Source organism: Parus major, chromosome 1A, assembly GCF_001522545.3.
Source record: "Parus major isolate Abel chromosome 1A, Parus_major1.1, whole genome shotgun sequence".
Taxonomy (NCBI): domain Eukaryota; kingdom Metazoa; phylum Chordata; class Aves; order Passeriformes; family Paridae; genus Parus; species Parus major.
The window spans coordinates 17,248,994-17,259,862 of NC_031773.1; the positions used below are offsets into that span (position 1 = coordinate 17,248,994).

At 40.4% G+C, this 10,869-nt stretch overlaps 2 protein-coding genes across 4 annotated transcripts in view; one reads left to right on the forward strand and one right to left on the reverse strand.

The window, feature by feature from the left end:
- BRD1 (bromodomain containing 1) overlaps positions 1 to 10,623 on the reverse strand; it is a 66,157-nt gene extending 55,534 nt beyond the window's left edge. The window contains exons 1-3 of one of the 3 annotated variants that reach the window (XM_033514707.1): positions 9,419 to 10,623; positions 8,523 to 8,564; positions 6,089 to 6,246 (exon numbers count right to left, since the gene is read on the reverse strand). In XM_033514707.1, coding sequence (XP_033370598.1) covers positions 6,089 to 6,146 — 58 coding nt within the window. In that variant the 5' untranslated portion in view covers positions 6,147 to 6,246; positions 8,523 to 8,564; positions 9,419 to 10,623. Of the gene's footprint in view, positions 1 to 6,088; positions 6,247 to 8,337 lie in introns of all 3 variants that reach the window. The other 2 variants (XM_033514706.1, XM_033514705.1) reach the window with 2 other exon arrangements.
- A 60-nt stretch (positions 10,624 to 10,683) lies between these two features.
- Positions 10,684 to 10,869, forward strand: part of ZBED4 (zinc finger BED-type containing 4) — a 26,135-nt gene continuing 25,949 nt past the window's right edge. The window contains exon 1 of the mRNA XM_015627271.2: positions 10,684 to 10,855. The gene's annotated coding sequence lies outside the window, so the exon portion shown is untranslated. The remainder of the gene's footprint in view (positions 10,856 to 10,869) is intronic.

Consider the following 10,869-nt stretch of genomic DNA (forward strand, 5'->3'; position numbering starts at 1 on the left):
GACCGGCCGGGCCCGAGCACGAAGCCGCCGCGCGTCCCTGGTAGAACGTTCGAACGGCCCAGCGCGGGGGCAAGGGAACGGACGGAGGCGGGACGCGGCTCGTTACAAAACCGAGGCTCAAAAGTTGAAGCGAGTGGTATTTATTATCTCTTTCGGGGGGAAGTCCAAGCTCAAGATTCCTTATGTAGAAAATACGCTTGAAAGTCAGCTCTTTCGTGGTCTCTGGGTCAAGCTGCTGCTAGTAGATTAACAGATAATAGACTCACATTTTGACAGAGAAAAAGAAGGTTATTTCTGGCTCCCCCTGCGAAGGACACTCTTTGTTAGGTATTATTTTTAGACAGCCATTACAGCCATATTCGAGAACTGGAGGATTTTACTGCAATACATTTCTGCAAGGCAGCTGCACCCACATCCTTAAAAAACGTTTAGCTGGGCAAGCCTAACACAAACACTTGCCTATGCCAATCATAAAGAACAAGTCCTGCATATAATAAAAAGTAACTGTTTGAGAGTAGGTATGATTCTCTTTACTCATCAGTATTTAGCATCCACTCAGCTAAATTGCTGCAAAACAACTTACCAATTCATTTTTATGTTTTCTCTATCAGTAAGATGTTTCCTTGCCTCAAAAACCAGTTGGTCCTACAATAAATATATGACATGGGAATAAGAAATACATACACCTGTTATTACTTGGAGAAAGTTAATTAAGGTCCAGAGAGTTTATGCAACTAGGCTATGGAAATCTTGTAGAATAGGAAAAATACTTTCCAAATTCTTTTTTCCTTATCAGAGACCATTTAGTGCACTGATCTCAGAACAAAACACAACCTATTAAAGCAGGTAACACTTGTGCAGTTTGCTCACTGTAGGAACAGATCCTTAGCCTCAGACAAAGTACCTTCAACTTCCAATATAAGAGTATGAGCTATGGAGGCCATCTGATCATTTGTGTACTTGCTGTGAGGAACTACACTCCAGCTAAATTTTTTTAGTGATCCTGCCATCAGTCTCAGAAGTCTTAAAACATGCTGATGTAAGTTAGTGTTGCACTGGAATTCAACCTGTGATAGAAAGGTATTAAAGAGGGAACATCATACCATATCATGTACATTACTGTGCAAAGTAAAAAAATGAATGGAAATAATGTTATCAAAAACCTAATAATATTATTATATGGAAATATGTTGGTTTATCTTTTAAGGGATAATTCACACGTGTATCTGCTGTGCAGCTGTACAAACATGTTTTAAGTGGAGACAGATTTTCCACAGAAACCTTGATGGTGTCCACATTCTAATGTGTCTGACAAACAGCGAGTCTGGCATTTTTCCAGTTTCTTTTTTCTGCCAGGTGGATTACAGCATTCCATAGTCCCTGGATATCCCTTTGATAATGTGGTATTCCTTATTGGTATTTGCACCATTTGACTGCTTTTCAGTAATTTAAACTCATGCTTCTAGATTCTCCCAATTATTCTCATTAAGAAGGTGGTATGTGGAGTTTTCACTCTGGACCATCCAGGCTAGGACACAGAACTCATGTCATTCCTTCATATGATATTTCAGAGCAATGACACAAAGATCAGGACACACTCAACAAAAATCTCTGTATTGGAAGTCTCAGACTTCAAAATAATTTCTCATTGACCTTATGACAGGCTACCAGAGCAGGATGCTCAACCTCTCCATTTTAAGTAATACATTAGCCCATGTATTTCAAAACAGAACGGTATGTAGTATTGTCTGGGGCATATGACCAGTCCTCAGCACATGTCCCTATAACCTCAAAGATCTGTTACCTTTGTCTTTTCCACCTCACAAGTGAGGCATGGTTCAATTTCAAGCCAAAAATAAGAAGCCCTCTGATCCACAGTTTGATGGCAACAGACCCCTCACCACCCTTTTTCACACCAGTTCAACATGTGCAAGGGGCTTCAGTCCCAGTCCTCCAGAATCCTCAGACCCCTACCTGGCAGCATCAAAATGCTAACCAAGTTGCCAATGTTGACTCACTCTGCATGAAAAACTTCACAGGAGGATATTCTGCCTACTAGCTTTCACCTCCACTAACTGCCAAATTCTCTATAGAATCACTTCAAGAAAGATCACGTAAAGAAAGACAATCGCTATTTATCTGCCTTGGACTCGTCTTCCATTTTCTCCGAGAATCAAACTTCATGAGACACATTTCTATGTTTCTAAAGTGTATCACCTTTGTTTTACATTCTAAAAGTCAACTCAAGACTTACTGTAGCATTAAATACTGGCAGGGGTACTGACCTACTTTGGATGCAACTTTTTATTCCTCTCCTGGCCTGGACAGCTGGGTGAAGGGACAAGAAAGAATTGGACTGACACCACACCTTCCTTAGAACCTGCTGTCTCGGGTTGCAATGCAAAATGTAACCAAATGTATTCTATTACCATCTGCTAAAACCAGGTGGGGCAGTGCTCTTTAGCTCTTCCATGACCCATCCCTCATAACTCCAGGGGGATCTTCTGTTAATGACCATTGAGTCTCAGTGCATGACTGATAAATTTACATCATCCCATTGTGAAATGCTCCAGCCGGGGGGAGAAGCCAAGCATTCCTACCTGGGTATAATCTGAGACTTGGAATACCACAGGCAGCCTTTCTCCACTGGATTCCCAGAGGAAAACAGGACCCATCTACACCACCACTGGGCCTTCAGGGGAAAACTACACCCTTCTACAGGACCCCTGCTTCAACAGGATCACATCTGTCACTCCAGGAAGACTGCAGCCACCATTTACTCGGACTGCTACCAACACCCTGAGCAACAGGGAGTCAGGTTGTATTCTGTCAGGGTTTTTTTTTTTTTGTACTACTGCATTTTTATCTTAATTTTACTAGTAAAGAACTGTTATTCCTACTCTTGTATCTTTGCTAGAGACACCCTTGATTTCAAGATTCTACTAATTCAGAAGGGGGGAGAGGGAGAAATTTTTCCATTTCAGGGGAGGTTCCTGCCTTCCTTAGCAGACACCTGTTTTTTCAAACCAAGACACCTGCAAGAATCTACATTTTGAGAAAGGTTTTGGACTGTGTGTGTCTTCTTCCTCTCATGACAACAAATATGCCTAACCTTGCATGAGATACTTCTGTATGATGCTTCAAGGTAATGTATCACCAGTAGTTTTCAAGTTTGGCTTCTCCATTATACAATTTGCACCTTCACACTCATCTATGAGATATAACATTACCATGGTCTTCTCATCCTATATGGGAATGCTTTCAGATCTCTCTCACTTCATCAGTCATCGTATGTGGCACTGGTAGAATACTCATGGGCATGACTTTTTAAGTTCACAAAAGAAAGGTTAGTCCCAAACTTCACAAAAGCCAGAAGAGCATTCACTGTGGAAAAGATGCTGTAACCTTACCAATAGACATATTACAGAGATGTGTGGACAAAATTTCAGCTATTTTCAGTCTGTGGGGTGGTGGTGCAGGATCACTTATCTTCTGGGTGACCTTTGCAAATTTTTGTATTTACAGAAAAATACATGTATCACTGATCCATCTCCTAGTTATCATTGATACCTTGTCAGAAAGACTAGTATGTCACACTAGACTGAGTGGGATATATAGTCTAAAGTCCTAGATGACAATCTCAGAATGAAGATCAGAATTTTTGCTTCAAATATATAAGAGAAGTGTTGGTCCATTTTACTCCTACTTGTTTACTGAATATATTCCTTGTTCTCTAGTTAGGAAGAATTGTCTGGATTTTCCTTCTCACTCCTCTGATCTGGCAGTTTTATCTGTATTATGACAAAAGGGGAAATAAAAATGAAATTATATTGGTGTACATAATGTTCATCAACTGCTATGGAATCAAGAATTTTTTATTTCTTACAGACTCCACAACTCCTACTTCCTACATTGTACCACCCTTCTCATTCTCACTGCCAAAGTGATTCTTTGTTTATAAATTGGTAAGACCCTTTAGTCTGACCCTTCCAAACAGTTCATGTCTATCCAAACAAACAGTCTTCACCAAAACACAAGTTTAAAAACAGACCAGGAGCTGTGTCAGTGCCTTTTATGGTACTGATGAGGGTCCAGACACCTTTTATCTTAAGAGTTCCACCAGAAGTCATGCTTGATCAGGGTGCTTGCTAAGAAATACCTCTGTGAGCTGCATCTTATAAGCAGTCCTATGCAATGTTATCTGTAGATAAGCTTGACGATCATTTGACAGACTAGTCTTCAAGCAGTATAGCTGCTATGCAAAGGTCCTTACCCCATTTCCATTTAAACATTTGTTGGAACTACTGCTTGGGGTCACCTACTGCAAGAAGACATGCATCCTGTCATTTGCTGACTGAAAGATACACCAAGCTCTTCACTGACATACACAATTGACAGGGTGTAAAGCCTGCTTTACTTATCCACTACTTTCAATCCTTTAACATCACGTACCTTTAGGATTTTGCAGTTTTAAGATGGTCCCTACAATATGTGCTCATAACTGTTGCAAGGAGGATTGAGCTCACTCCTCTGGACACTACAAAAATGCAAAACCAAACTGCATGATTAGGATATACATGAAAACGTATCTAAACTATGTTGCAATAATACAAAACAAAAACACACACCCAAATTACAACATGCTGCAGCACAAGCACAGAGCTGCCCATGTACTGATCTGTAGGTCTGTCAAACAACAAAAGTACCATCTGCTATTTCAGAGACTAATTTATCAAGAACAAACCCTTGGAACAGAGTTATTGGCATTCTTATGTATAATGATATTGCTGTTTCCAAATAAGTAGATACAGCCATAATCAAGAGAATAATATTCCCTTTCTCTTCCACCATTGTCTCTTTGTTATTAAGTATTCAATTCCTAGTGCTTACAGTTTGGCACCTTTATTATGTTCTGCATAGTAACTCCTCCTGCAAAGGTCTTTGTGGGATGTTATTCCTGCCACAGAATAACTGCCATCAGAACAACCCCTTCATAAACAAGTCACCAATTTTCTGTTTAGCTCCCAAGAGTGCCTCCCTGCATGAAAAGATGAAAATTATTACCAGCACAAGAGAACAGCAGTAAAGTAAATCCAGGATTTGGAAGTGCCCCTTCAGCATCCCCAGTTATTAGACATCATTAGTTTAGCTTACAAAAGCAGCTATATGTTTAGAATTGGAGTGTCTGTCAATTCACACAGCATAACTAACTGAGCCAAGTTATGGGTAAAGACAGAATGTCAGTGGTAATGGGTAGGAATCAAAAAACAAAACAGTAATTGCTATGCAAAAAGTTCTAAAAATATCATACTTGCACAGCAAGGAATTACAAAACAGTGTGGCTAAACAATCTGCATTGGGTTTTGACCTCTTTTTTTGCAAGACACACTGAAGAAACCTCAATAGCAGGTATGACAGAATTTATAGAAAGTTAACACAAAAAAAGGACCTATTTGAACTGAACAGTTCTGTAGAATGCTGCCATAGCAAAGGGAAAACAAAGTGTACTTCATACCTATATTGGATACACAATGATTTTTGAAAAATCCAATTTCTTTTAGTATGTGTGATTGTTATCCTGATTAGGTTCAGATTTCAGAAGGTACCTGAGTTTCTAATAAATTAAGTAACTTCTTAAGATAGCATAACCTGTGTAAATAACATTATGCAAACACATTGTTACCATCTCCCTTTCCTACTTCCTGATCCTTTCCTCTACACTGGAAATGATTCTCTACACAGCACTCATCCAAGCAAAGACAAGTTGCTCACTGCCTTCATAAAGTTTAATTATACATAAAGTACATTTTATTTATTTAAACCCTTAGTGAATTCCCTATTCTCAGTTCCTCTGGTCTCAGCTTAAAAACTTGCAAATATAATATGAGGTATAAGCTCTGAGGGAAGTTTTTTTCCTAGTTAGCTCACTCACAAACATGTATCTCTAAGAAATAAACAATCTCCAATATTTACAGTGAGTTAATACTTCAGCCTTAGTATAATTAAGTTAAAATTCAATTAGCAATGAGACCCAAATCCAGTCTTAATTACTTTACTATCTCTTCCTCCTTCATTCTAGAAGACAAACCTGGCCTGCAGATGATTGTTTGCAATGAGGAAGTTTGGCTGTTAGAATCCCATGTCATTTGTCTCAGAAGAAATCATAAAACAGATGGGCTCATTCAGAATTAAATCCTTGCCTCCTCGTTTATATGGGGAAGGACTACACGAAGGTAACATCAAGATCTGTGAAGAAAAAATAAAGTGAAAAGTAAGTCAGAAGTAAGACTCAACACATGACATCCACAAAAAAGCCTGAACCACCAAGAGGAACCAACATGGCCTGTAGCTTCCTCTGTTCAGAGAAACCCAACTTGTGTGTACCATTTAACAAGTAGTAATGAGCCCTACACAACTTTCTTTGTCCCAGACTTGCTGCTGCGTCAGCCAAGGCCTGATGCTGTCTTATAAAGAGAACTTCCAAGCTCATGTATATATAAATCAGTTCTGATTTATACTGATGGTTTCACAACGTAGACAAAATCTCCACAGGCCAAGTAAAAATGCTAGAATAGGAACTTCAAACTGACCACTCCTGAAAGACATACTCCAGCACCATGATTATTCCATGTAAAGGGCAAGTATGAGTAAATCCTGACAACATGCTATTATACGCTCAACTCCAAGTCAAAAATCAGTGACATACACCTCTGATGTGCTACAGAATGAGGATTATAGAGATGAAACGGTTGTGTTTGTAAAAAATGTTGTAAAGTGCTATAAAAAATTAATTAATATAAATGCACAAGGGCACCATGGTTTTGACAGCGAATCCTAAGTGCCCATTCCTTATGTCCTGAGCACCCACCTTGACACCTTGGATCTGATGATCCAAGTCCATACTAAAATAAATGGGTACATATGCTAAATAAAAGTACTTTCCTATGTTACAAGTTCTTAGAAATCATAGCCCTGTGTTAGAAACTAAATAGATACTAAGTTGGACATCTAAATTTAGTACTTTCGACCTCTATTTTAATTTTTTGATCATTAAGTTGATGTTGCCTAAATAGGTTCCTGGAAGAGGCTGGAGTCTTTACAAGGAAGAAATGAGATCATTTACCTCAGTGCACACAAAAATCTGCAATGCTTTGTGCTTTATTTAAGAACTGTTATCTCTTGATGTAGTTTTAATCTTCATGACTTCATACAAAAAATGCATCAGTGATGCAGAAGTTACTAGAGGTGAAGCCAAAGGTTTGAGTGAAAATAATCTTACCAGAGAAGGTTTGCAAATAAATATTAACTGGTCAGTTTTGCTAAAACAACGTAATGGCATCAATATGACTAACTACGCTGTTATTATCAACGTTTACTGTTTCCAAATGTATACAAAGGCAGAAAGACAGAACAGAAATTTATCACTGCGGTATCAACATTATGTTTACTACCAAACTACCAAGAAAGAAATGGAAGGAAGGAAGCAATAAAACTAGATTAAGATGAACAGTCCAGTGATGGAGAAACCCTGAGACCACAAAACACAAAACTCTGTCTGAAGTACTAAACATCTTTGTTGGGCTAATAACATAATATTGAAATAGATGCATTTAAGGCATATTTTAAGTTCTGTCACAGTAGGATAGGATATAAGAATCAAATTTTATTTCCAACTGATCTTAGGCTCTTGCTATAGTCTCCCTGAAAGCCTTCCAAATTCAAGGTACACTCCACTACCGAGAATGACAGAGAGATGGTTACAACCACTCAACCCAGGACACACTTGTAACCTAAGTGATGTTTCTTTCTTCTCTAAACTTGCAAAACTTATTTTCCAGAAAACCTGAAAAATTTATTTGGAAGCACAGTCTCCTAGCTTTCTGCTATTCTACAAAACATAATGGGGAGCCAGATACTTGCAGTTTGCTCCAGGGACTGGAGTGAGAAATGATTTTTTTATATTAATTTAAATATCATCTCGCTTTTAATTCATGCCAGGTTCAGTTAACCATGCAAATAAAGGTGTTTATTCACATTATCTGAAACAGATAACAAGATTACAAATGCATAAATAGAGGAAAAATCAAAGAAAAAAATTACTCTTATGAAGTTAAATAAGAGAAGTTTTGGTTTCTTCCTGTCAGGATGTCTTGCAGATTTTCCTAATTATCTGTCTTCCTAAATTAATATGTTCTTTCACTTACTTAGACTTTCACACCTCAGACTGCAAACTTCATGGAAAAATCACACCAGTGATTATAAATCACCACATCAGTGCTGCTACATTCACCACAAGCCGGCAGTCTGGAGCCTTCTCCAGGAATCGTAGTTACTTACTCTTTCATTTGACTGTCACCAGATCACCACCTCCGTGTTTTAGTCATCACATTACTTGGTTGTTTGTGAGAAGACATTCTGGATCCAGCTTTGCTCAGATTTTTAAGACCAATTTACAAAAATATTATTTTTGTAAAACAAGAGCAGAGAAATTCCAGTTACTTCAATCAATCTGTAATACACACCTGTAGATAATATACAGAATCACTGATTGGTTCTCAAGCCACCTACAAGATAATTTAGAGAAACAATTAACTTTCATTAATCTCAACTTTCATAACCCTCAAGCTAATTCTCAGAATAAAATGTATGAAAAAAATTAAGAGGTACAGAGAAATGATTACAGAAAGAGCAACACAGAGTGCAAAAGTGCAAAATTAATTTCCAATCTTTTTTAATTTTTTCTTTTTTTAATCTGATATTCAATCTTTCCATATTGTGATAAGCACAACCATGTCATTCCAACTGTTGAAATTTTATAGTTCTCTAAAAGACGCTTAATGAGGTGACATATTTTGATACTAATAATAACAGTTGTTGATATCATCACCTCCATAATTTCCCATCAGCAGAGTGGTGAGTGAGACTTCTTACCTAAGTCTCTTCTATTACTGTATCTAGTAGGAAGAGCTACTGAAGATCAAACTTTATTTTTAAGTACTTCTATTCATATAACTGCACTTTGTAACTGTGGAAGCCAAGCAAGTCCAAGTAACTTCACCTGAAATCACTCTGGCCTCAGATGTTTGGCCTCAGTCACCTATAGTAATTAATATATGTACTATATATATAATATTGTTTGTATATACATATATATACACACACAATGATACATTGTAATTCTACCAATAACAAGAAACTGTAAATTAAAAAGAAATAAGAAATAAAGGACTGTCTGCACACAGCGTAACAACTATTTTGTCAGGAGTTTGAGTAGTGTATGACTAAGAAAAACCAAAAAAAACCCAACAACTTGACATGAGATTTCCAAAGAAAGTACTAACCACAGCAGATCATTTACTATGTTGATTGGCAGAATCCATTTAGAAAATCACACATATACTTAAGTACAAACATATACCTAAAACAACAGAATGTTGAAGAACTCTACTATTTCAAATCAAAAAGATATCAACTGATCTCTTCACGTACTGCCTATAACCAACCAAAACTCTCTTTACAAAACCTGTTGAAAATAAAAAAACCAGAAAATTAAGTGATGAAAATAATGCAGATCAAAAAGCAAGGACTTGCTTAAGCACTGTCTCTCTGAACACTGTCTTAATCTAAAATTTAACATTTTTTTCCAAACCAGTAATGTTTACAGTACTCCTAAGGTTTTTATCCTGTTTTCACTCCCAAAGATAACCAGTTATGACTACCAACACTTAAAGCAACGAAAGTGTAATCTATGACTGCCTCTGGGAATTTGACAACAAATGTCACAATCACAGCAGATTATATCTCTCTCAGCTCTCCGGAGAAATGACATACACCTGAAGAACCCAACAACAAACCACCCTTCTTCACCCTCACCCCACCTGAAAAGCCTGGATCACTAGGCCCATTGGTAACCTTAACTAATGTTTCTCAATCGGAGAAGACAATCACCGGCCTAGAATAGAACACCAGAACTGGAGGAGCTTCGTCCAGAACATGACCTTAAGCATCTAGCTGGCCACCGTTTCCCCGAACCGGCGCAGTGCATTCCCTTCAGCCCTGAACATCCTCCCCTGGGATGCCTGCTCAGGTGAGACTCGAGCGCCACGTCAAGGGCCCTCCCGAGCCAGACTCAGTAGATCACAACAGCGCCCAGAACCAAACCCGCTCTGCGTTAGACCACGCATACCCATCAAGGTGGGTTTAACTGCGGATACGAACAATGGAGGCTAAAGTCCTGACAGGGCGAGGGCAGCGCTCGGAACAGCGTGTCCGTGCCCGCTCCAGCCAGCCTAGGAAACCCTCTCCGCGGCCGGCCCATGGGGAATGCGAGGCGCTCGCCCGCAGTCTCCCGAGGAAGGCGCAGCCGGCCGCGGTAGAGGCACCGGAGGTCCCTCCAGGCCTGAAGCACCGCAGGAACCGCTCCGAACCCGGCCCGCCGCCCTCAGAGCCATCACATGCACCGCCCTCAGCCGCCCCAGCAACGAAACGGGGTGCGACCAGCGGCCGCGCCCTTGAGGAGAAGGCCGGTGTCGAGCCCCGACCCGCATGGGGCGCCGCCGGGACTCGGATGCGAAGGGAGCCCGCGGCCCCTGAACATCGCAGCCCGGTGCCGCCATTTTGCGGCCTGGCGCGCTGACATGTCGCGCGCCGTGCGTGGCGCCGCCCCCCGCGCCTGCGCCCCGCGCCCGCGGCGGCCGAGCCGGGGCAGCTGCTCAGCGCCGCGGCGGCGGCGGAGACAAAGCGCCGGGTAATGAATGGGACGGGCCCGCCCGGCCCTTCCTCTTAACTCCTTCGGGCCCGGCCGGGCGGCGGCAGTGGCGACCTCTGGCTTCCCCCGGGGCGGCCGCCCTGGGAGGTGAGTAGCACTGT